Below are 25130 nucleotides of genomic sequence, written 5' to 3'. Positions count from 1 at the left end.
GACAGTAAGCGTACTGCTTGGCTGCAGCCTGGTGCCACGTCTGCAGCGCAAGAGAACGCAGTGACAGTGTAGCATATGGTACAATGTGTGTTGCAACCTGAGCAGTTGCATGTCCTGCAGATGCATGCCCACGACTGAGCTTTTAATTTAAGTATTGAAAAGAGAGGACTGATAAAGTGGCCTTCATGAAGCATCATCAGAAAACTGGTCAGAAACTTTAATAGAGAAGTTTCTTTGATGCCAAACAATGGCTGAATTCACCTGCCAGCCTTCTTCCTGAAAAGAGGCTGTAGCGAGGTGAGTGCTGGTGTCTTCTCCCAAGTAACTAGTGATAGAGCAAGAGGAAATGGCCTCAAGTTACACCAGTGGAGGTTTAGATTGGATATTAAGAATTTTTTTTTTTACCACAAGAGTGGCGAAGCATTGGAACTGGCTGCTCAGGGAAGTGATGGTGTCTCCATCCCTGCAGGTGTTCAAAAAGCATGTAGACATAGCACTTCAAGACATAGTTTAGTAGGCACATTGGCATCAGGCTGGCAGTACGGACCTGATAATCCCGTCTTTTCCAACCTTAATGATTCTATGATTCAACAACTCTCATAACTGAAGGTGACGAAGGAGACTTGGCTGTGGTCTCTCTTCTGCCCTGGGCCACTTATGCCTATCGAAGATTTGCAACCTTGCAGTTGCCACCTCTTTTTTTTCATCACATTTGGTTAAAAACAGCCAATACAATCAAAAAAAATCAGCAAGAAGAGAGAGGTACAAGGCCCACATGCACTACGACTGCATGTAGCTTAAAGGAAAACAACCCAAACCCCACCGAAGAGACGGGAAAGGCTTCTTGGGTGACCCTGGGTTTCTGGGAGCATCTCAGCAGAGGAAGGGAATCTCGGGAACAGTGACAGCAACTCAGGCGCCAGGGGCAGGTTCTAGAGAAAACGGGATAATTCTGTGAAAAAGGGATAATTCTGTGAAAACACCATCTGCAGCACCACGATGGGGAGGGCAGTGCAGGGAGGGGAAGAGGGAAGGGAGAGAGAAGAGGGAGGGAGAGGAGCGAGGGAGGGAGGGAGGGTGAGAGGGAAGGAAGGGAGGGAGAGAGAGGAGTGAGGGAGGGAGAAAAGGGAGAGAAGGGAGAGAAGGGAGAGAAGGGAGGGAGGAGGGAGGGAGGAGAAGGACAGGAGGGAGAGAAGGGAGAGGAGAGAAGGGACAGAAGGTAGGGAGGGGAAGGAGGGGAGGGAGGAGGAGGAGAGGAGGGAGAGAAGGAGAGAAGGTAGGGAGGGGAGGGAGGAGAAGGAGAGGAGGAGAGAAGGGAGAGAAGGGAGAGAAGGGAGAGAGGGAGAGAGGGAGAGAGGGTAGAGAGAGGAGGGAGAGAAGGAGAGGAGGGAGAGGAGGAGAAGGAGGGAGGGAGGAGAAGGAGAGGAGGGAGGGAGGGAGAGAACGGAGAGAAGGAAGAAAGGAGGGAGGGAGAGAGAGGGGGGAGGTAGGGAGGGAAGGAGGAAGGGAGAGAGAGAAGGAAGGAGGGACGGAGGGAGAGAAAAGACGGAAGGAGAGAAGAAGGGAGAGAAGGAGGAAGGGAGCGAGAAGGAAGGCGGGAGGGAGGGAGAGAGGGAGGGAAGGCAGCGAGGGCAGCGCCCGCGGGCCCGGCTCCTCCCCGGGGCGGCCGCCGTTTCGGTTTCGTTTCCCGCCGCGGCGATGGCGGCGCGGGCGCTGCGGGAGCTGTGCGGCAGCGGCGGGAGCCTGGAGCGGGGCGAGCTGCTGCGGCGGCTGCCGGCCGAGCGGCCGAAGCTGGAGCTGGCGCTGCGGGACTCGCACCGCTTCACGCTGTCGAGGCGGCCCCGCGAGGGGGCGGGCGCTGGGGCGAAGGAGGAGGAGGAGGTGGTGGTGGTGGCCACCAGCCCCGTGCGGCTCTGCCAGCGGCACGGCGCGGGCTGCGATGGGCGCTGCGGGCGGCTGCACCTCTGCAAGTACCACCTGAGGGGGCTGTGCCGCAACCAGCGGGCCAGGTGAGAGCGAGCGGCCGTCGCCTCCCGAGGGGAGGACACCCGCCTGCCCTCGGCGCTGCCCTGGGCCGGGAGGGGCTGGGACCTGGGGGGAGGTGATGGAGTCTGTGAATCGTAGCATGGGCCGGGGTGGAAGGGACCTCAAAGCCCATCTAGTTCCAGGCCCCTGCTCTGGGCAGGGACACTTCCCACCAGACCAGGCTGCTCAAGGCACCGTCCAGCCTGGCCCTGAAAACCTCCAGGAATGGGGCAGCCACAGCTTCCCTGGGCAGTTCCAGTGCCTCACCGCCCTTATCACGAAGAATTTCTCCCTAACGTCTAGTCTAATCTTCCCCCTTCCAATTTAAAGCCACTCCCCCTCATCCTATCACCACAAGCCTTTGTAAAAAGTCCCTCCCCAGCTTTCCTGTAGCCCCTTCAGGTACTGGAAGGTCTCTATAAGGTCTCCTCGAAGCCTTCTCTTTTCCAGGCTGACCAACCCCAGCTCTCTCAGCGTGTCCTCCTGTGGGAGGTGTTCCAGCCCTCAGATCATCCTCGTAGGCCTCCTCTGGACCCGTTCCAACAGCTCCATCTCCTTCTTATGTTGGGGATTCCAGAACTGGACACAGTGCTGCAGATGGAGTCTCCCCAGAGGGGCAGGAGTTTGCCCAGGGCTCGGGTGATGCCATTCACCCCTCAGGCTTCTGTGCCCTGTGGTGAGCAGCGGGGCTGGGCGCTGCTGTGGGCTGTGCTGGCCGCCCCACTGCTGTTGGCAGGGCTCAGCAAACACACTTGTTGGAAAGGCAGCTCTTCTGGAGAGAGAACTCTTGTTACTTCAACGAGTCACGACAGGGAACTGCGGCCACTTCTGCCTGTCTCGCTGCGGGCTGAGAGCTTGGGCTTGGAACCAGCTTGTTCCATGGGGTGAGGGTGACTCTGCCCAGCCTTGGGCTCAGTGTGCCCCTTTCACTGGGAGGAGGCTTCAGTAATGGCCTTGCTGCCTTTTCGATGTTGAAAAAAAATGCTGCTTTCCCTCATTTTGTGCCACTAAGGGGTTACCTCACAGAGTTTGGCTTGCTGCATTTCCTCCCCAGCTCCCTGCCTCTGGTGGCAGGGCAGAGAGGTGGGGAGGAGGTGCTTAAAGCCAAACTGTGTGAAAACCTTAACCCCTGCCCTCAGTCAGCTGCAGGCTGTGAACCTGAGCCCTTCGTGCTACCTGGAGCTGGGGAGTCTGTTTACTGATTTGAGTGACAGGGAGTGTTATTCTGCCATTTTGGCATTTTCTTGCACATGGTTGTGAGCTGCAGGTGAAAAATGCCAATATTATCAGACCATACTAATGTTATAATGGCTGTAAATCAGAAATAGTGTGGCAGTTATCCCCATAGTAATTATGTGATCTGCTTAGCAAATCACGTAATTACTTTATAAAGGAGCACTACAGATTTTTCTGAAACTAGCTAATTTGTTGTGCTTTTTAAACTGTGTCATGGTTTTAACCCCAGCCAGCAACCTGGGACCTTGCAGCCACTCTCTCAGTTCCCCCTCCCCTGTGGAATGGGGAGGAGAGTTGAGAAAATGGAGAACTTCTGGGGTGAGATAAAGACACTTTAATAGGACAACAAAAGGGAGAGAGAATAAGGATAATAATAATAGAATGTACAAAACAATGTACCCAGCAAGCAATACTCAACCTGTCCCCAAGCTGTGATTCCCAAGCAGATGAACCTCAACACCTGTCAGACTTCCTGTTCATGTATTGAGCATAATGTTATCTAGTATAAAATATCTTTTTGCTCAGCTGCCTGGCCGTGCTCCCTCTCAGCTTCTTGCCCACCCACTATCTAGCAGACCATGGGAAACTAAAAAAGGCCTTGATTTCTTTGCAACAACTAAAAATATTAATGTGGTATCAACATTCTTATACAAACTCTATGACACAGCACCTGCTGGGAAGAAAATTACCTCCGTCACAGCCAAAACTGGAACAAAGTGTTCGGTGTGATGCCAGTGGGGTAGCAAAATACTGCTAAAGTTACACTTGTTTTGTACTTGGGTTTCTTGACTTTCTAGGAAGGACTGCAGGTTTGTTCACGACTTCCACTCCGACCACAATCTCAATGTTCTAAGACAATACGGACTTGAGACTTTAAACAGTAATGAACTCCGCCAGCTTTTGCTTCAAAATGACCCTTCCCTTTTACCAGAGGTGAGTACTGTAACAATTTCTTAGCCTTGTGTTTCAGAGAACATCACAAAGTGGAAGAGGCTTGGTAGTAGATGGAGATGTTAGGTGTCACTTTGGTTAGTATAACGCAAATCTAAAACTTTAAATCTGCATCCTCTGTTTTCGTCTGTGGTGAGTTGACCCTAGCTGGCAGCTAAGCATTCACATAGCCCCTCACTCATTCCCCTCTCACCTGCTCCCAGCAGGGCAGGTGAGAGAAAACAAGAGTAACAAAAGTGACAAAATTTGTGGATAGAGATAAAGGCAGTTTAGTTAGTAGGGAAAGAGAGGAGAAAACAAGTGGTGCAAAGGAAGTTAGTCACCACCTTGTACAAGCAGACCGATGCCCAGCAAAGTCTCTGAGCAAGGGCCACCTTGTAAAAAGGAGCCAACACCCCTCCTTTTTTTTTTTTTGTTGTTGTTACTTTAGATCATGACATTATATATCATGGAATATCCCTTTGGCCATTTTGGGCTATCTGTCTCAGATTTGTCCTCTATCAGTTTCTTGCCTACCCAGGGTCAAAGGGCCAGAGTGGAACAAAAGAGAAAGCCTTGATGCTGCAAGCACTGTTCAGCAGTAGCTGGAACTTGGTGTGCTGTTAGCACTGTTTTGGTCACAAATCCAAAACATATCGTGGTATGGTTGGCTGTGAAGAAAGTTAACTCCATCCAAGCCAGATCCAGTGCCTCTTGCCATCAAATTCAAGTCAAAAAAGTTCACTATTCCAAAACTACAAACCCAACAGGTTTGGGTAGTGACACAATAAAATCCACTGTCCTACGTTTATGTGATTTAGAACAAAATCTTATCTGCTTCAGAAGCTCTGTAAGGTGATGGTTGTTCTGAAAGATCTTTCTAGCGTTAGTAGGGAAGAGGGAAAACTTGCAAGTAATCATTTTGAAAACAAGAAGAAGTCTTTTAAATGCAAATGTAAATCTGTAAACGTTTAGAAGTTGTGAATTCAAACAGTCTGTGTAAGCACATTGTACTTTAATCTTTCAATTCTCTTTTTTGTCCTTTATCCAAGGTCTGCCTGCATTATAACAAAGGTGATGGACCTGATGGATCTTGTACCTATAAAAAGATCTGCACAAAACTGCATGTCTGCCAGTACTTTTTGCGGGGACTGTGCAGATTTGGCAGCACCTGCAAGCGATCCCATGACTTATTTCAGTCAGAATGTTATGAGAAACTGGAGAGACAGGGATTGAGCTCAGACATTATTGAGAAACTACCCTCAATTTATAGGAATATGTATGACATAAAAAATGGCAACATGAACATGTGCGACATTGAAGATGCCAAGTCCTCACAATGTAAAGGTAAACGATACCATCTTTTGAAAACGTCTGAAGAGTCACTATAGGGAATATAGTGTTCTCACAGATGTTAATGAAGAGTGAATTGACATCTTGATGCATTTTTTGGGAGGGACCCTGCACCTATCTTATTGTCAAGTGAAGTGGATTTCAAGGCATTATGGGTTCCTGAGAAAGTGCTTAGTGTTTATAGAAATCTCAAGTTTGGGGTTAGAAAAGCAAAACAGGAACTGGAAATAGTGAGACGTATAACTTTTTCCTTGGTAGAAAACATAAACAAGGGTAGAGAACTGTTTAAGAATAGGGATGGCATTTACTTGTGTGATTATAAACTACTTTATCCATTTTTTTCTTTAAAAATTTCTTTAGAATTTGTCTAGCACAAGAATTCACAGGTAGCACTATCCTAATTATTTCTCAGAGATATAATATTTTGTTTGTTCTTTTCTTCTGAAGTACTTTAGAATTGCAAGTTAAGTATAATTTAGCAGGAAAGAAAAGCATAATAGAACAGAAAATCCAAGTATGTGTAAATCTCTGCTAATCTCCCTGCAGTTCCTTCTTCCTTTTTTCGTTTCCTTAGATGTGCTTTAATTTACAGCAGTATCAAATTTCGAGACTTCAGATTTTATAGTTGCCAATGTGAACAGCTATGTGGAATGCACTGTTAACTTAAATGCATCTAGAAAGGTAAAGGCATTGCCTTCTATTCTTGTTTTGAGGTGATAGTTAAAAACTACCTGAAGAATTCTGGAGTCTTTGGGAATTCAAGTTCAGAAAGCATGGTTAAAGGGATGGGACTTTTGTGTATACAAGGTTATCAAAGTACTTTTGTGTCTTTTTGGAACTGAATGCAGTTATGTAGTCATGCACGATGTTTTAGGCATCTTCCCTACCTTTTAAGAGCTCTTGTTGAAATAAACTATATTAAAAAGGCCTATAACTACCCCTTCCAGAGAGAAAACACAGCTCTAGCCAGGAGTCCTCAACTGGAAGTGATGATGAATTGGAACAGATCTGTTTGTATCATCTATATAGAAGTTGTTGCTTTAAAGGTAGGTTGTGACTGCATCGAGTCTAGTCTGTTTTCCTTTTCTTATAAAGAGAAAGTGATAGACGTCTTTCACAGAAAGGGGAAGCTTCAGAGCTTATGCTTATCTTTAGTTAAATCTCATTATAATCATAGGTACTGGTAGGAAAGTGCTTAACCTACCTGGTATACCAAACAAAGTAGCTGTTTTGTTTTACTCTGAAATGTAGAACACCTGCCTGTGTTGGAGATTAGCTACTCCACCTGTGTTCACCTATGGGATTGCTGAATGATATGAGCCATTTCCAAATAGCTACAAAAGATACTCTGAATTCTATATTCTTCCTTTTTTCTTCTAGCACTCTTCTGTTCCACATGTCTGAGCTGTCTTCCTCCAGGAAAAAGACTACTGTGCCAGCTTTCTTGTCCTTCTGTCATCCTTTTCCTTCTTGATGTTCTTGACCTGTAGTAGCTCCATGATGTACTGTACCCCTTCTCAAACGAACAGTGTGGTACAATCTTGATTTTCCCTGCAGTTACTTTACCAGTTATTCTGCTGTGAAAGCTCACCTCAAGTTTATGCATATGTGTACTGGTGATGTGGTCTTTGCTTCTGTTGAGGAGTGACTACATACGGACTCTTCTGAGTAACATTTACTGTACCTGGGACACTACTACAACTATGCTCTTGTTCTTGCTGAGATCTCAAAGCTTAGAGGCTTCTTGAAGTCCCTAAATGAGCTGCCTTCTATGCTAAAACCAAGCACTGTAGTGCATTTTTTAACTCAGTAATGTGACTTTGAGAGTAAGTAGTTTAGCATAAATATTTGAGTCGACACTGTTATTCTATATGTGAAATAATAGCCTCATATAAGCTTGTCATCTTGAGTCATGTAAATTTTTGTCTCTGAAACTGAGAAGGCAGAATGGTCCTTCACCACTGAGCTCCTGCTAGCAAGTATGATGCACAAAGATAATCTAGTAGGTGCAGAAACTGAACTTCTGCCTAAGCTCAAATATCAGGCTTTGCTTTCTCATGCTGAAAAATTCTGAACTGCTGTTTGTAATGATTTCATAGGTGAACACTTTCCATAGCTATGCATTTGATACTTCCACTAACTAGGTATATAGCCCTAAAATATTTGAGTTCTTCTCATAGCCTGTAAAAATAATGCATCTCTTCTACGTTTTGTTTTGTTTTGTTTTTAACTTTCATAGACAAGTGTATCAGAATTCATTTTCACTTGCCATATAGATGGCAGATCTCTGATGGTAATACCTGGAAAGACTTGAAGAATATGGAAGAAATAGAAAAAGCATATTGTGACCCCCATAACACCAGGTATAAACTCTTATGAAAAATGTAATAATGTTTGGAGTTTGTTGTATTGGACCAGGCCCTTAATGGCTATAAATTGCTATGATTCTATTGCATTCATTACAAAAGTAGCTTCATTCAGTGGTGCTCTTTCTACTGACTTCACTTTGCTGACCTGCTGTTGCCAGAGATCTGATCCATTGGGACTTACTTATGCCTGAAGTCTGTATAGGACCCTCTGGGTTACCATACGGGGTTTGATCTCGGATGGAGTTAACTTTGTTCATAGCAGCCCATACAGTGTTGTGTTCTGGATTTGAGACTAAAACAGTGCTGATGATGCATCAGTGTTTCAGGTATGGCTCTGCAGTGCTTGCACAAGGTCAAGGCTTTCTCCTTTTCCCACTCTGCCCTGCTCCTCTGCAGTGGGTAGGCTGGGGGTGGCCAAGAGATTGGGAGAGGATCAGCCGGGACAGCTTCCCTGAAATGACCAAAGGAATCTCTCATACCACATAATGTCATGTTGTCAGGGTCCACTCATAAGCAGACGCGTGATGGTTTGTTTCATTTATGATTTCAGAGTGTAACGGGAAAAAGGCAATAATTCAACAAGTCAAGGGAGTTACATTTCAATCCAAACAGTAACTTCATTAATTGTGCTTGCAAAGCAGCTTGCGAGAGAAAGAGACAGAGAACAAGGAAAGGGATGGCGAGAAAAGGAAAGAAAAAGGGGTTTATAGCTACCACCACAGGTCCACAGATGTCCGGCGTCTCTGGGGGTCCCACTCCAGAAGGCATTCCACTGCTTCTGTCTTTGATTGAGGTGATCCTGTGGGGCGACTGGGGAGTGTCTTCTTCTGTCTTCTTCTTCTTTCCCCCAAATTCAGCTGCTCCAGAGCTGTCTTTCATGCTAGTGAATACACTGTGACCCGCCTTTGCCTGTGGAGATGTGCCAATCTCCAGTTAGCAGGACACGCATGCCAAGAGAGGAGTGTCTGTAGGTCTCCTCCCTTTGTGCATGTGCTCCTTCTGGCGGCGGTGGTCGACCTGGGGTCTGCCGATGAAGGCCAGTAGTCATCATCACCTTGTGCGCATGCTCTGTTGGGTATGGGTCTGTGGTAAGTCCCGTCATTAATTTTCCTGTCTTTTCCTCCTTGCTTCATGGATCTTTAACAATGGTAGGGAGCAGGGAGGCTTGGAGCCAGGTACAAGACATTTTTGAGAGGTATATGTTGTTAGGTAGAAAGCATTCATTCCGTACCAGCTTTTTTTTGGCCATTTTCTTAAGGCCTGCATCTGTGCTGAGAGAAAATGTTGAGGCAGAAATCGATTCTTTCTTACACCACCTGGTGGCTCAACATTTGTCTTCAGGAACTGTTTTCTTCGTGATAAGTCGTCTTTGGGACCACATGGCAGTAGCACTAAGAGGGAAAGAGAAAGAGAAAGAGAAAGAGAAAGAGAAAGAGAAAGAGAAAGAGAAAGAGAAAGAGAAAGAGAAAGAGAAAGAGAAAGAGAAAGAGAAAGAAAGAGAGGGAGAGAGAGAGAGAAAAAGGGAGGAAAGATTTTTTACATTACTTTTTGCCTCGCAACCCGTTCAACATCGATAAATTTCGGGATGTCTGTGCTGGATATGACACTCAAGGACTTTTGTGTATTGAATGTGGATGACCAAAGTCTCATTTGCTTTATCATTCACCAATTAAGAATGTACAATATCACAGACAGAGTGATAATGTTTAGGGAAAGAATAAGGAGAACAACAATAGGGTGACACAGCTTGTTCAGGACGCCTGCAGCAGCAGGTGACCACCCGAATAGCGTATCCCACCAATTATGTCCTCCATCCCTTGTCACTCTTTTCACGATTTGCTGTAATTCATCCACACTGTGGTGAATTGTTATCAGTTTTTTGTCCGTTTTTCTTAATCTCCTCCAATATTTGAATATAATCTCGATGCTGTAATAATTCCTTTGAGTTACACTTATTCCAATAGGTTCGGACATTAACTCATCAATCAATGTATGGTTAGATTTTAGAATTTGGTGGGAAGTGACTGGAGCTGAGTAAGAGGAGTCACATCCTGTGATTTCAGTAAAATTACAAACACAAAAATTCATGTGATTATTGATATAAGCTATTACGTTCTCTACTGTTATATTATTACAACCAGTTCTCAAGTATATACAACCTTTGCCAATGTCAATTATTACAGTTTTAGGGTCAACCTCAGGACGAACTTCAAAATGACAAACCTTTTGGTCAGTGTCACCAGCGACAAAGCTGGTGAGGGGGCTGGAGAACAAGTCTTACGAGGAGCGACTGAGAAAGCTGGGGTTGTTTAGCCTGGAGAAGAGGAGGCTGAGGGGAGACCTTATTGCTCTCTACAACTACCTGAAGGGAGGTTGTAGAGAGGAGGGAGCTGGCCTCTTCTCCCAGGTGGCAGGGGACAGGACAAGAGGGAATGGCCTCAACCTCCGCCGGGGGAGGTTCAGGCTCGACATAAGGAAAAAATTCTTCTCTGAAAGGGTCATTAGGCAATGGAACGGTGTGCCCAGGGAGGTGGTTGAGTCCCCTTCCCTGGAGGTGTTTAAGGTGCGGGTGGATGAGGTACTGAGGGGCATGGTATAGAGATTGGTGGGAATGGTTGGACTCGATGATCCAGTGGGTCTCTTCCAACCTGGTGAGTGTATGATTCTATGATTCTAATCAATACGATTCAGAACCTCCAATCAGGTTCTCAAAACACTAGTCAGGTCTCTCAATATTTGTTTCTGATCTACATAACCAGGTGGTCCATTCCTCAAAAGAGGTGCGTAAAAAGGGAGAACAGGAAGGTTGTGTTTCCAAGACATTATTTTGCATCAACAATTCAACCCTTTTGAGAGACCATTCTGGTTTAAATAACATTTGTTGCAGTGCTACAGACTAGGAGAAGTCTGTCTAGAAAGCTGCCTGGAGGAGAAAGACCTGGGAGTGTTGCCTGACAGCCAACTGAACATGAGCCAGCAGTGTGCCCAGGTGGCCAAGAAGACCAATGGCATCTTGGCTTGTATCAGAAATGGTGTGACCAGCAGGTCTAGGGAGGTTATTCTCCCTCTGTACTCGGCACTGGTGAGACCGCTCCTTGAATCCTGTGTTCAGTTCTGGGCCCCTCACCACAAGAAGGATGTTGAGGCTCTGGAGCGAGTCCTGAGAAGAGCAACGAAGTTGGTGAGGGGGCTGGAGAACAGGTCTTATGAGGAGCGGCTGAGAGAGCTGGGGGTGTTTAGCCTTGAGAAGAGGTGGCTGAAAGGGAGACCTCATTGCTCTCTATAACTACCTGAAAGGAGGTTGTAGAGAGGAGGGAGCTGGCCTCTTCTCCCAAGTGGCAGGGGACAGGACAAGAGGGAATGGCCTCAAGCTCCTCCAGGGGAGGTTTAGGCTGGACATTAGGAAAAAAATTTTCACAGAAAGGGTCATTAGGCGCTGGAACAGGCTGCCCAGGGAGGTGGTTGAGTCACCTTCCCTGGAGGTGTTTAAGGCACGGGTGGACGAGGTGCTAAGCGGCATGGTTTAGTATATGATAGCAATGGTTGGACTCGATGATCTAGTGGGTCTCTTCCAACCTGGTTATTCTATGATTCTATGATTCTAATTACAAATAGTTAAACCTCATAAATCCTTGGTCAAAGTGTTAATTTGGGAGGAACCATAGGTATTGAAACTTCTATTATTAATTTCCCCCAATGTCTGGTGTTATTTTTTCCACACATGACCCTATGAGAAAATTTTACTGTGGTGAAGTTTAACCAACAGTCCAAATTTTGGGTTCTGCATGGTAGAATAAGACCATGTGGTCCAATGCCATAGCTGTTTGCTGGCTCAGTGAAGGATTCGGCCACTAATTGGCATCTTATATAAATGTCATCACCTTGAGTAGTGATAAAAGGAAAAACCGTTTCCTTATCGTTTAAAATAAGGGAAGTATCTCTGCCTTGGTGTGTGAGTATTGCAACAAGTTTTGGTTTAGTTACGACATTCATTTTGTTGTCGAGTTTTTGGGTCAGCTCTCCAATCGCACACTGCAGAGAAAGAATTAACCATTGTAAAATTGAGCCAGCAATCACCTTGCTCTTTCTTACAAGATTTGGTAACCCCTAAATTAATGGCACTCGTGTTCCAGGAAGTACTGTTGCTAGTAAATTTCTGGCAACAACACAAGATAAAAGAATCTTGCCTAATACATTTCCAGTCCTTAGTAGAACATATTTCTTTTGAAATGCCAGGGTGAATTTTGGATGTCATATTGAAATCTAAAAAATTGCCAATGACTGTAATAGAAGAGGCCTTTTCATGCTGAAAATCAAGTTCCTCTTTTCTGCATCCCACCTGAATCTTTAGGAGGTGTAATGCAGAAAAGTATGAACAACCCAATCAAAATTTTGTAAATCATTTTCAGAATTTAAGCTTTCAGTTTTTATTCACGTTTCTTCTGTAAAAATTATCAATGTCCCACGGGGTTCTCCTGCAAGAACAAAAAAAAATAAAACTTGCCCTTTTCAGGCAAAAAGGAATTAAAATGATGGAACAATCCAACGGGTATTAATCCTATGTTTCTTTCCAAGGGCACTGGTAGCTATCCATGCGCATTTATTTACAGGGGTTTTTAGTACCAATGGTACACTTCCCACAGCAGGGAGTTCCACCAGAACCGGTTTTCCTGAGAAATAAGATGATCCTCTAGAATCATTAGGTTCTTTTACAGGTGGAGTTAGAGTAGGAGTCTTTGGGCAAAAAATGGTGATCTCTGGACATCCATTTACCCCCCAACAGTCATTCACACCTTTGACAGTTTCCTGCAGTCGGACATCCCAATTCCGAGGGATTGGAGGTTTCAGGAGTCATTTTAGAAGACCGTTGGTCCTTTCTGCTATTCCATTAGCTTGTGGATAGGAGAGGGTGTGGAAAACCCACTTAATCCCTTCAGTCTCTGCCCACTCTTGCACAACCTTAGCAGAGAAGTGAGAGTCATTATCTGACTGTATTTCTTGAGGTTTTATAAAAGTTCCAAACCATTCTTTCAGCGCTTTCACGGTATTGTCTCCTGTAGACCTCTTAAAAGCTTCAGCCGGGACTAAACCTGATGTAATTTCAACATCAACCGGCACAAAATGTTTCCACTCTGATATTTTAGAGGGACCTATATAATCCACCTGCCAGGCATTCCTTAAGTCTTTACCCACTCTCAAATGCAAAAGATCATCCTGTAGAGGGTGTCTTCTGAGCTGTGTCCAACATTGCTTGCAGGCTGTTATACAGGTTTTACACATTTCTCTAGTAATTGGCTGGCCAAGAGCGAGGGCTTCTTGATACAGGTCTTTAGCACCGGCGTGCTTAGGCTTAACGTGCAACCACTCAAGCAAGCGCTCCCAATTCTCAGAGGTTTGATCCTTTTGCATAGAAGCAAGTCTAGCCGGTTCATCAGCTTTGTTATTCCACTCTCCTTTTTCTGTTTTAGTGAGCTGCTGACTATAAATCCGTTCTCCATTTCCTCGCCCACCACTAGGAAATGGAGGTTCTAGTTTCCCTGCTCTGGGGAAGAAATTTGCTTTGATGTCTTGCCTGCATCGTTAATGAGTGGGGGGTCTGAAACCATGATGGGTGCACTTTCTTTCACAGAAGAAAACCAATGTGGTTTTGGCGCATGCCACTGGGTTACCAGTTTGCTCAATTTTTCTAAAGGTAAACCATCCATTAAATCCTTAGGAATTCCCTTTTTAAGCCCTAAACGCCACCATTTAAGTTGGACCGAAATGGATTTAGATTGTGACTGTTCTTCAGCAACATCTGCAGTTTTACTGGGATTGGGGGGTGCATTTTTAACTCTTACGTGTTGGATGTCCCTTGATCTTTCTTCCAAAGGCTTCACAAGACAGTATTTCTTACCGTGATGAATTAATTCTTATGCTACCTCCCCCCATGTCCAGATTTTAGATCTAGGATAAGGTCTGTTACCTAGCCCAGCTGGTGTTGAAAAGTCAGAGGAATTAGCGTAAGAGTCTGTGATGGTACTGCCTGCATTTTTGCTATTATCACCTCGGTGCATAAAGCTCCCCAACCTCTCCAAAGAACCCATTGATGCTATGGTTCTCTGGAGACTTATCCCCGTGGATTTAAATGATTCGGGTAGTCCCCTTATCAAGGGAGTCATAATTTCAGAGTTAACAGGCAACATCATTGGTGATTCACATCCAGGAATTAATTTTATCTCATGTATCATTTGCAGGCAAGCAGTTTCGTGTACGCTTTCTAGTAATTGGTCGGCTGTGCCTGTTATTGCCAAGGGGTCTCCCCTATCCAGAGGGTTTAACCCTCCAGCCCAGTAAGCAGCACGCTGAGTTAAGGACCATGGGGCCTGGTGATCGCCTGTTGTTAAGAAAACTCTGTGGCCCCAATAACCCTCAGCCTCCTTTTCCCTCAATTGAATTTGGTCACCCCCGGTTAAAGACACACGCCACACATATTCTCTTTCAGATTCTTTGCTAAGACAGCTGTATTCTTTTTTCAGCTTTGCCAGTTCAGTGGCAGAATAGGGCGTTTCCTTGGTGGTTATATGTGGGTCACTATCTTCATCATTAAGATAAGAATATTCAGTTTTGATTAAGGGTCTTAAATGAGGGGGATTTTTATCAAGTTTTCTCATCTCTTCCAATTCCTTTTGTGGGTATATTGGGTTAATTTGATGGATAACCTTTTCCTCAGATCCTGATGAAATTATATCCTGTGAACTAGTGTTCTGTGAATCAGTAATACCGATAATACGATTTACTTCAAGAGCAAACCTTAATGAATGGATTTCTTTTTCCTTATTCTCTTAATTCTTTTTCCTTATTCTCTTAATTCCATTTCCAGATTGGAAATTGTCATTTGGTGACAGTGCACCAGGTTTTCTAAGGGTTCTGTGACTTTTTCTCCATCACTACACTGCCTAAGACGATCTTTAACGGCTGTGACCAAGCTGGCACCCAAACCAGAGCAGACTATTTCCCTGTTTTTTCCTGGTAGAGAAACTCGGTCCATTATGCTCTGCAAATTTTTCCAATTCTCTTGAGCCCAATCTTCCACAGTAGGAGAGAGTTGAGCACCGTATTTAACCAAAAATGCAAAAAATTCATCTCTATCATTAACTAACTGAGAATTTCTATTCTCCTGTTTTTCAGTCATCATTTTCCCCATCCAGGGACTCAGAAACAAAACAATCTCAAAAACAATATCAGAAACAACAGCAAAAAACAACTCAAATCCACTTGAGAAAGTTAAGCACCTGCCAACGGCTATACGGTTTCACTCTCTCTCGAGTGTCAGTAAAATAAAAATTCAACTTCCCTTTTGCACTCTTAAGTTCCAATAGCTGGAATCCCAATAGAGTCCTCAAAAATGAGTTTGGAGGGCTTTTACCCCTCTGCCTCTATCAGGATCCTGTCTGTGATGCCAATTTATGTCACAGTTCACTCCTAAGTGGACGCATGATGGTTCGTTTCAGCTATGATCTTGGAGTGCAAAGAAAAAGCAGTAATTCAACAAGTCAACAGAGCTAAATTTGAATCCAAACAGTAACTTTATTAATTGTGCTCGTAAAGCGGCTTGCGAGAGAAAGAGAAAGAGAACAAGGAAAGAGATGGGGAGAAAACAGAAGGAAAAAGGGTTTATAGCTACCACCACAGGTCCACAGATGTCCGGTGTCTCTGGGGGTCCCGCTCCAGAAGACGTTCCACTGCTTCTGTCTTTGATTGAGGTGATCCCACGGTGGGGGGGAGGGGTCTTCTGTCTTCTTCTTCTGTTCCCCAAATTCAGCTGCTCCAGAGCTGTCTTTTATGCTAGTGAATACACTGTGACCCGCCTTTGCCTGTGGAGATGTGCCAATCTCCACTTAGCAGGACACACATGCCAAGAGAGGAGTGTCTGTAGGTCTCCTCCCTTTGTGCATGTGCTCCTTCTGGCAGCGGTGGTCAACCTGGGGTCTCCCAATGAAGGCCAGTAGTCATCATCACCTTGTGTGCATGCTCTGTTGGGTATGGGTCTGTGGTAAGTCAGTCATTAATTTTCCTGTCTTTTCCTCCTTGCTTCATGGATCTTTTACAATGGTAGGGAGCAGGGAGGCTTGGAGCCAGGTACAAGACATTTTTGAGAGGTACAGGTTGTTAGGTAGAAAGCATTTGTTCCATACCAGCTTTTTTTTGGCCATTTTCCTAAGGCCTGCATCTGTGCTTAGCACCTGAGAGAAAATGTTGAGGCAGAAGTCGATTCTTCAACCGACTCTTACATATGTTCAGCAATAAAACCTGGGGCAGAGGAGGAAAAAGGTTGGATTTTTGGTTTCCAAGATGGCTGGCTGTTCATTAGGCTGCCTGCGGGAGGTGGTGAGCTATTTGCTTTGTTCTCTTTATTTGTTTATTTTACACGCAAACCCTTCTTAATGTGTTGAACTGCCTTTATATTGACCCACAACTTTGCTTAGCTGTTCTTCCTATTTTGAGCCCTCTGTTGTGCAGGGGAGGGGAGGGGGTGTAAGTGAGCGTCTGTATGGGTACTTGGTTGCTGGCCAGGGTCAATCCACCACAGTTATTTTATGTGACTAACCTGTAGACTCTAGCATTCTGTGCTGTAAAAAGTGTATAAATACTTCCTACTGCTCCTACTGTAGGAAATCTAATCCTCACTGAGAATGGCTGGAAAACTGCAGAGAATGGTTATTTTATCACAAGTACTTTTGGGAATCTGTCTTTGGTTAGAGCTTATCAGTACACAGAAATGGAAATAAACTGGCTTAGATTAGAAATAACCTTTCCTTTCACCTTTTGAGTTGGAAGATAGAAAGGTAGTATGAGATATGCTCTCCTTTCCCCCGTTTTCCATATTGCAAAACTGGTAGACCATCTTGTATACCTCTAGAGAGAGATACTCGTGGGTGCAGAGAACATTAAGAATATAGAAATACATTTAAGAGTTTGGAACTGATTATGTAATGTGAGATGGTGCTGGAAAGGGCTCATACCAGTATGCTGTGTCTCATGCTTGAGAATTTACCTAGGCCTCTTATGTTACATTAGAGTCTCTTTGAAACCATGCCTAAGCTATGACAGTGTTCTGCTTAGAATACCGTTGGTTAGCAAGAAGAAGGCAGTGTGCATTTTCTGCAGTTTCTGTTCATCTTATATAACTTGCTGGTTTACAAGTTGGTAATGGTTACTGCCCATGGAATGAACCAGTGTGAGACATAATACAAAATATGTGCAAACACAAGACAGAGCAGGCTTGTGTTCTACTTTTGAATGATGTTGACTTAATTTGCAAATTTGTGATTGGCTTCTCAACCTGTGTGTAAAGCTTCACAAACAATTCTGATTTTTTTTTTCTTTTCTTTTTATAGATTTAATAATGCTGTTACTGAAAGTGGCTCTGCCTTGTCACACATCTCTTTTCGGGATATGTGCTGTGGGTTTGCAAAGGTTAGACGTCTTTCTACAGCCTCCTCTGTGACCAAACCCCCTCATTTCATTCTTACAACAGAATGGATCTGGTACTGGAAAGATGAAAATGGCCTGTGGCTGGAGTATGGAAATAAAGTAAGTGTGGAGAAAAGGGCTGGCTCTCAACTGTTTTAAAAGTGCAGAACTACTGAAAAGTGCACAGTGTTTATATCCTCCCCCTCGTTTGTCACCTTCTCCCTCCCGCCCTCTCACTCATACTATACCGATGGACTTTTATAGAGGCCTAGTGGGATCTTTTCCCTGTGAATTTGATTGGCTCAGGCAGGGCACTGCTCACTCATAAGTCATAAATATTATTGACAGATAATCTTCAGTGAGTCATGTCAGATAGGATCAAGTTAATACATTCTTTTCATCACTTCTGACTAAACCTCAGTTTTCTGAGGTTTCACTAGTACTCTGTGCCTTTGCTAAGGTCTGGTTGGTGAATATACAATCTCATTAGTAGAGTTCACAGCATGCAATTTTTGGTGTAAGTTTAGGCTTCATAATACCACTTTGTTTGTTTTACGGACAGTTTCACCTGCTTATTACATGTTTTTACCAGATGGCTACAATCATGCCCAAAAGCTGATGCATAATTGCAGCCACCAAACCATTCTACAGCTGTTGGTTTTTAAACTTGCTTTTTGTAACAGACCAGGAGAATCCTTTTTTCCTCTGTTTTGACTTCACAGGATGATGTTCACGCAGCTGCCACTGTCTCCAGTGATGACCTGGAGAAAGCTTATATAGCCAAAAGTTCTCCAAAGCTGAACTTCAAAGCTGGAAGACATGAATATGAACTCAATTTTGGAAGTAGGTTCCATATGCTTTGGGTTTTTGTTCCCTTCTTCCCTCACTTACTCCCTCCCTCCTTCCTAGGCCTTTTGTAGTTTAAACTACATTACTATAGGAGATAGGAGAGAGAAATTTGAACTTTGAACTGCAGTGCTTACAGAGGCAGAGCTGCTGTCAAAGTTCACAGGATGAGAGCTGTTCACATAAGCAACGTGGCATTCCTACTCCTCCAAACCTCTTAATTTTTAAGGAGTTCTTGTGCTAGGTTTTAGAATGTCTGCCAGAAAGTTCAAATGTGACATTGCCATTGATACTTGCACCAACACAGATGGTGAAAAACTTCTGGAAGGATTGGCAAGCCAACTTCTGGTCTGGTTTAATCACTGGCTTGCAGAAGAATGAGTACTTGGGCAAGATATAGGGCCTAGACAATCTGTAGCATTGCACAATTTATGTAGCAATTTTCTTTTCATAGCTCTGCCTGTCTGGAAAGGCTGAGGAAATACCTTGGCTGTGTCAAAATAGGAAGATATTTTTCCCAGGCGTTCAGGAATTTTAAGCTACTTGATGGCACTGTATTCTGAGCTGTTGCATCTCCAAGTATCCTTGTCAAAAATCACAGGGAAGAGTGGTGGTGGGAATCAGCCTACCTAGACTGTCATTTTGGTGTAGTTGCCTTTGATCCAACTCTCCATTCCTATCCCATTCTGCAAGGGAAAAGAAACAGCCAAGGAGAAAGGGCACATGATATGTTGTTTGTGATTCAGTTGAAAGCAATGCTGCAGTCTTCTGCATAGGCTGGGGAAACTTTTGTGTCTTAGAAGGGAAAATTGCATAGTAACTCAATCTGTCTTCTAAGGTTTGGACTTTTTTAGTAACTTAAGCAAACATAAACAATGTATATGTCTTCCAAAACTCAGTGGTGCAAAGATGTTTGTTTGTTTGCTTTCTTTCTCTCTGACAATGAGGCCTTATTCTCCTGGCTGCTACTGAGTCTTAGTTTCTAGTATAATGTGGCAGTACCAGAGTTTCCAAGATTCAGAAATAATGCCTCTAAAATAGGGGTTTCTGTGTCTTGTTTCTGAATGGCCTGTCATAGCTGTTAAGTTGCATTTATGGGGTTTGAAATCTATAACTACATGTAGGAAAACAGTATCCTTTTTGCAAATTGAGATGGAGGAATGCAATCCACAGAGCAAAAGCAGATATTTATTATATTATACATTGAACCTTTTTGATTAAATGTGACTGGGAAAACAATGAAGTGAAAATAGCTACTAGTGTCTACCATTCCTTCTAAAAAGCGAAACTGAAACTGAAATCCTTCTTAGTGTTTTACATAGATAGTCTATGGTTTACATATCCTGCTCTAACTTCCCTTTGTGTAGCAGTAGAAAAACCTTGGTGTCTTTTTGTCAACATTTTTAAGAAAACAACTTAGTGGCAAGTTTTGCAGCAGAGTGAAGGCTTTCTAAAACATCTTTCTGATTGTTCAGGGTATGGTTGGTTTGTTTGTTTGTTTTTTTCCCAGCTATGATTCAGAAAAACCTTCGCTACACAACAGAGAGAATGGTTTGCAGAAGACCTAAATTTGTCTCTCAGACAGAAGTAGAAAAGGCAAGAGCAAGGTAAACTGCAACTACTCATTCTGGGGTGATGTGAAAGCAGTTGTCGTCCAAGGATGTAAATAAGGTGAAGGAGTAGCTATTAAGGCAATTGTGAAAGAATCTGAGAGGGGAAGGGACATACATTTCCTGCAGTGTCTAGCTAGGGGCAGTATTGCAGCCTGATCAACAGTTTTCAAGCAGCCTCCGGAGCCTTGGGGATGAAGGAAGTTTGGGCCTAGACACAGAAAGTGTGGGAGCATAAAAGATAATTCAACATGTAACAGAGTTGTTGGGAGCTGTTGATTAGAGGAAGGTATCTTATTAAAGCAGATGATACAGATGGAAGCAATAATGTTTGTGGCATACTAGCACTTTCTGACATCTGACATCAGTAATATTTAAAGCTAAGCACAAGTTTAGATACAATTCGTTTTGAGAACTAGACAGTCTGAGAGGAAAGTAGTAGTTGTTATAGGTGAAGAAAAAGGTGGGAGTCTGCAAGAGTGCTTGCTTAAGCAACACAGAAAAGAGCAGCTAAATGCAATACTTCAAACGAGGTTGCGAGTAAAAGGGAGGGCTATATCTGCCTGGTTTCTGTCAGACTGTTATGATACTGGATGCATTTTTATTTATCTACCCCAGTGCAGCAGAGCATTCATGTATGCATTCAATTCTTTGCAACTAAAAGAACTACTTTCATGTTTAGTTCAGTGTATGTATATTATTTTTTCTCATTTGACATCTTGCTTCCTGCCATAATTCTTGACGTGAAGATTTGGAACATCATGTACTGAACTGGAAAGGCAATTTTGAAATATTTCTGAATATGTTTGGTTGCATGTATTTCCCCTAAACTTGGCAAAATTATTTAATAGCATGTGTACATAAAAAGCAGGAATTTGTTTTGTTTTAATTACCTATTTTTAATGTCTTGTTCAGGGGCTTTAAACATACAAAAGAGTTGAAGGGCATTCCAGCTCACTGGGACAAATCTGCCCTGCCTGAACAGGGATTCCAGGTTTGGTGCTTTTTGTTTTTTTCTCTGTCATTTTTGTTGCTTACAGGTTTGTTGCATCACAAGTTCAGTGTTTATTGTGCCTTTGTAGATGACTGTTACACAACATAATGCAGAGTTGTTTGTAAATTTGAGCCTGGTACTGCAGTGGGTAGACCTAGAGGTGAAGCTACACCCAAATTTAAACTGACAAATGGTGGCAGTATAGCCATGGCAACATTGACTTTCCCTGCTACTGTGTCTCCCTTTCCTTGGCACATTTGCCTGAAGCTTATGCTGTGTTAGCAAGACTGGGCCCAAGATACATAGCTTTGAAGTCCCTAACATGCTGAATCATCAAAGATAAATCATACCTCTAAACTTCAGAGTAACCATTTCCTGAGTTGTGTATAGGTAGACTGCTGTACATCTACGGAGCATTGCAAAAATCAGCAGAGTTCAGGCTGGGGTCACTTATTAAAATGTATCCTAACTCCAGAGGAGTGGGCTTGTTTACCTTCGTAACACACCCAGTTAATATCTGCATGGTTTACTTTTGCTGACTTCCTTCCTGCCTTCACCAACGCCTCTGTCAACTCTAGTAACTATACTTACAGAAAAGATCGTGTTCTGTGAAGCCTGAAAATTACTAACTTGCAAAATATGAATGCTCAAGAAATTGTCAATAAAATATAGGGAAGGCTAACATTGACATTCTTGATGTTCCTGCAGAAAACATGCGAGTAGAAAACTTTGCTTGTTTTTAGGACTATCATGTAAGGAACTTATTTTTGGCAATGTGTCCCTGCTCTTCCCCAAAATGGTTGATTGAATAAAGCGTTTTCAATTTAGTTGAAAACATATCAGGCAGTGCAGTTTGTTTTCACTGGCTGTAGGGAGTATAAACTATAAAGATTTAAAAAGCATGATTCTATGATATTCTTTTATTTGCCTCAACATAAATTCTGCGTTCTTTTTTATTCATGTGCTAATTTCTTCTGTGTATTTTGGTACTGTTTGATATATGCATGCATATGTATCTTGGCCCAGTATTAAAAGAGGCTAGGTGGCTGGACAAAAGCATGCAGCTCCTTTAATGTCTTGTAAGAGAGCATCCAGGAGTTAATGTTCCCTAGGTAAGAGCTCACTTTTACAGAGCAGAGATCTCTAATCTGACTTTTTACCAAGAGTATCTTTGCTGTTCGTACCTCTGCTTCACAGAAAAGATTTTAAAGGTCTTGAGTAGTGTACTAGGTAGGGTGGCTTTGTTATGATTCAGTAAAAGATTAATCTTTCTTATCTTTTCCTTGCAGCTGATTGAGCTTAACAGTTCTTCTGAAGAATACAAGAAAGTCAAGCTGGACTTTCAACGCACAATGCCCAAAACAGCTATTAAAAAGATTTCTAGGGTTCAGAACCCATCTCTCTGGGAACTGTATCAATGGTATGTGTAATATACTACTCTGGTATGTGTGCATGAAGTTTGCTGTTTCTGCAGTTAGCTGTGTGCTAAAGATACACACACGCATTCCTGAAATGCAGCTGCATTCAGGAATCTGTTTCCACCCCACCGCCAGGATTGAGATGTAGATAAAGAGGTACTGACAAAACCAAAACTCAGTCAAGACACAGAGCATAGAATAGTTAGATGAGCTCTGTGGGAGGAATCCTTGCTCCTGAGTAAGTGGTTCTGCCAGACATGTGTACTTGACAGCAGCCTTCCACTGAAGCCGTGAACCTGTGGTCAGTCACATCTGGCACAAATACTGGTTTGTAGCGGGTAAAAACTGAAACAGCCTTCAAAACTAAATGCAAAACCCACCAAAGGAAAGCCTGAACATGAATTCCTGTGTTTAGAAGAAACAATAATACAAAGATTCCTCCCCCATTCCCAACAGTGAAAGAAGCCAAACGCTTCTATTATAAATACCTGGAGGCATTTGTGTATAATGAAAGCACGTTTGTATGGAGCTAGGCGGCAGTATGCCCACAGTTCAGGCCTTAATGTAAAGATTTTCAGAATGTACTCTCTGTGTAAAATCATCAGTGCCAGCATAGCTGGAAACTGTCTGAGCACAGCCACCATGAAACTGCAAAGATGCTGCTTCATTTTGCAGGCAGAAGGAACAAATGCAGAAGAGCAACGGTGGAAAGGTTGTGGATGAGCGATTTTTATTTCATGGGACCAGTAGAAGATACATTGATGCCATCTGTCATCAAAACTTTGACTGGAGAATCTGTGGCCTTCATGGGACAGTCTATGGCAGAGGTTTCCAGCTCTTTCATTTTGTTTTTTAGCTCTTTCATTAACCCTAGAGTTGCTAAAAAATTCTCAGTAGCTACTGCAGAGGTGTAAACTTAGAAAGAGGGTGCTCAGCCAATCTAGGGCTTATCTGTGATGATGTGGACAACATAGCTGACTTTAGCAATAGTCATTTGGAGCTAAGCTAAACTGAAAGCCCTTGGCCTCTATGGTCCACTCTGTCCTTGCAAGAAAATACAAGCTTAGGAGGGGCCAGTTCTAGGGACCGTTGAAAAGGCTGTTCGTGAACTGCTTAATGGATTTGCTTATGAATTTGTTTTTACACAATATCACTTCTTTCCCTGCAATTTTGGTGCCTTATCAACTCTGTCTCGGTGTCTCTTCTACAGGAAGCTATTTTGCAAGGGATGCATCTTATTCTCACAACTACTGCTGTGCAGACTTACACACCAGGACCATGTTTCAGGCACGGGTGCTGGTGGGGGAGTTCACTCTTGGTAGATCTTCTTATGTTCGACCTCCCTTGAAGGACAAGCAAAACTTCTACGACAGTTGTGTGGATAGCTGTTCAAACCCTTCTATCTTTGTCATCTTTGAGAAGCAGCAGATTTATCCAGAGTATCTCATAGACTATGTTGACCAGGCATTGGCAAACATGCTATAGCAGCAAAACCTGTCATCATTATGTTTAGCTGGTATAACCATTTCTTTTAGTATTAGCTTAAGAGGGGAAAAAGTAATTTTTAGAAGCTGTTTAATTGGGTAGATGAGTGTTCAAACATTTATTCTCTATCCTTTCTGTGCAATGTAAAATGAGAGGTTGTCCTGGTTTCAGCTGGGACAGTGTTAATTTTCTCCCTAGTAGCTGTTATAACACTGTTTTTTGGATGTAGTACAAGAATAGTATTGATAATGTACCAATGTTTTTAGTTTTTGCTAAATAATGCTTATACTAAGTCAAGATCTTTTCAGCTTCCTGTGCTTTACTGGTGAGCAGGTGCACAAGAAGCTGGCAGGAAGCATAGCCAGGACAGCTGACCCAAACTTACCAAAGGAGTATTCCATATCATATGATGTCAAGCTCAGTATAAAACTGGAAGGAGGGTTGGCTCAGAATGGGCTAGGCATTAGTTGGTCAGTGGGTGGGTAGCAATTGCATTGTGCATTACTTATTTGGGATATTTGATTATTATTATTGTATCTTACTTTGCTGTCCTATTAAATTGTTTTTCTCTCAACCCATGAATTGTAGTTTTTTCTCCTTGATTCTCCCCTATCCCACTGAGGGGATGTGGAGTGAGCGAGCGATTGTGTGGTGTTTGACTGCCAACTGTGTTAAACCGCAACAGAGTTAAAAAACCACAAAGGATGTCTTGGAATTCTTGAAATACTGTGGCTATCTCCTATTCTTTAGCAGGTACCATGTTTCCCTGCACTAATAGAGACTTCTATAAATTTAATTGATGAATTCACTGATGGTTGTAACATGAGGATTGACTGGCTGCCGAGTTTAAACAATATTTAGTTAAAATTGTTCCAGGATAGATCTTTATGTGAGCTCATTAGTCAGAGGCTGTCTCCTTCTACCTACCTTTTAACTCAAAATTTGATAAAACTTGTCTTCTGTAGCAGTTCACATTCAAGTATTTGCAAATGAAACTGTGCAATCTGTCTCTGTACTCAACTCATTGTGTAAATTCTTAGCTGTTTTCTGTCCCTACTTAATCCTCACCAACAGTTTCAAAAACGAAACTTACTTATTGAAAAGGAAGAGAGACTTATTTTCACTTGTTAATTTTCTCATTTAAAACAAGTACCAAAGACATGAAACATAGCTAGGGTTGCTTGGTGCTGTGCTGGTCAGTTGGCTTCCTCTGTTAAATGAACAGTTTAGATTAGATCTGTGAGAGCACAAGTGTTTCCTGACTTTGTGCCTAGAAATGAGGGAGTGCTGGCAGATTCTGAGCAGCGAAGAAGAAGAGGCAACTCGCCGTGTTGTTTAAGAATATCATACTTAGCAGTGAAATATACTGCTTGTACTTGATCAGAAATACCCTGTTTCTATGCAGCAT

General features: G+C 43.2%; 2 protein-coding genes across 2 annotated transcripts; one reads left to right on the top strand and one right to left on the bottom strand.

The window, feature by feature from the left end:
* Window positions 1-1698: 1698 nt before the first annotated feature.
* On the top strand, window positions 1699-24296 carry PARP12 (poly(ADP-ribose) polymerase family member 12). The gene is made up of 12 exons (XM_069859264.1): window positions 1699-2009; window positions 4059-4194; window positions 5244-5538; window positions 6492-6590; window positions 7784-7907; window positions 17294-17489; window positions 18092-18212; window positions 19726-19822; window positions 20741-20819; window positions 22109-22239; window positions 22913-23064; window positions 23448-24296. Exons 1-12 carry the CDS (start codon window positions 1699-1701, stop codon window positions 23720-23722), a joined length of 2016 nt encoding a protein of 671 aa, XP_069715365.1. The 3' UTR covers window positions 23723-24296.
* On the bottom strand, window positions 13442-15925 carry LOC138716596 (uncharacterized). The gene is made up of 3 exons (XM_069849762.1): window positions 15915-15925; window positions 13835-14705; window positions 13442-13804 (listed from the first exon to the last, which is right to left on the bottom strand). Exons 1-3 carry the CDS (start codon window positions 15923-15925, stop codon window positions 13442-13444), a joined length of 1245 nt encoding a protein of 414 aa, XP_069705863.1.
* Window positions 24297-25130: the final 834 nt, after the last annotated feature.

Source organism: Phaenicophaeus curvirostris, chromosome 1 (assembly GCF_032191515.1).
Source record: "Phaenicophaeus curvirostris isolate KB17595 chromosome 1, BPBGC_Pcur_1.0, whole genome shotgun sequence".
Classification (NCBI taxonomy): domain Eukaryota; kingdom Metazoa; phylum Chordata; class Aves; order Cuculiformes; family Cuculidae; genus Phaenicophaeus; species Phaenicophaeus curvirostris.
The sequence above is the reverse complement of the archived record's forward strand: the minus strand, read 5'-3'. Positions and strand labels throughout refer to the sequence as shown.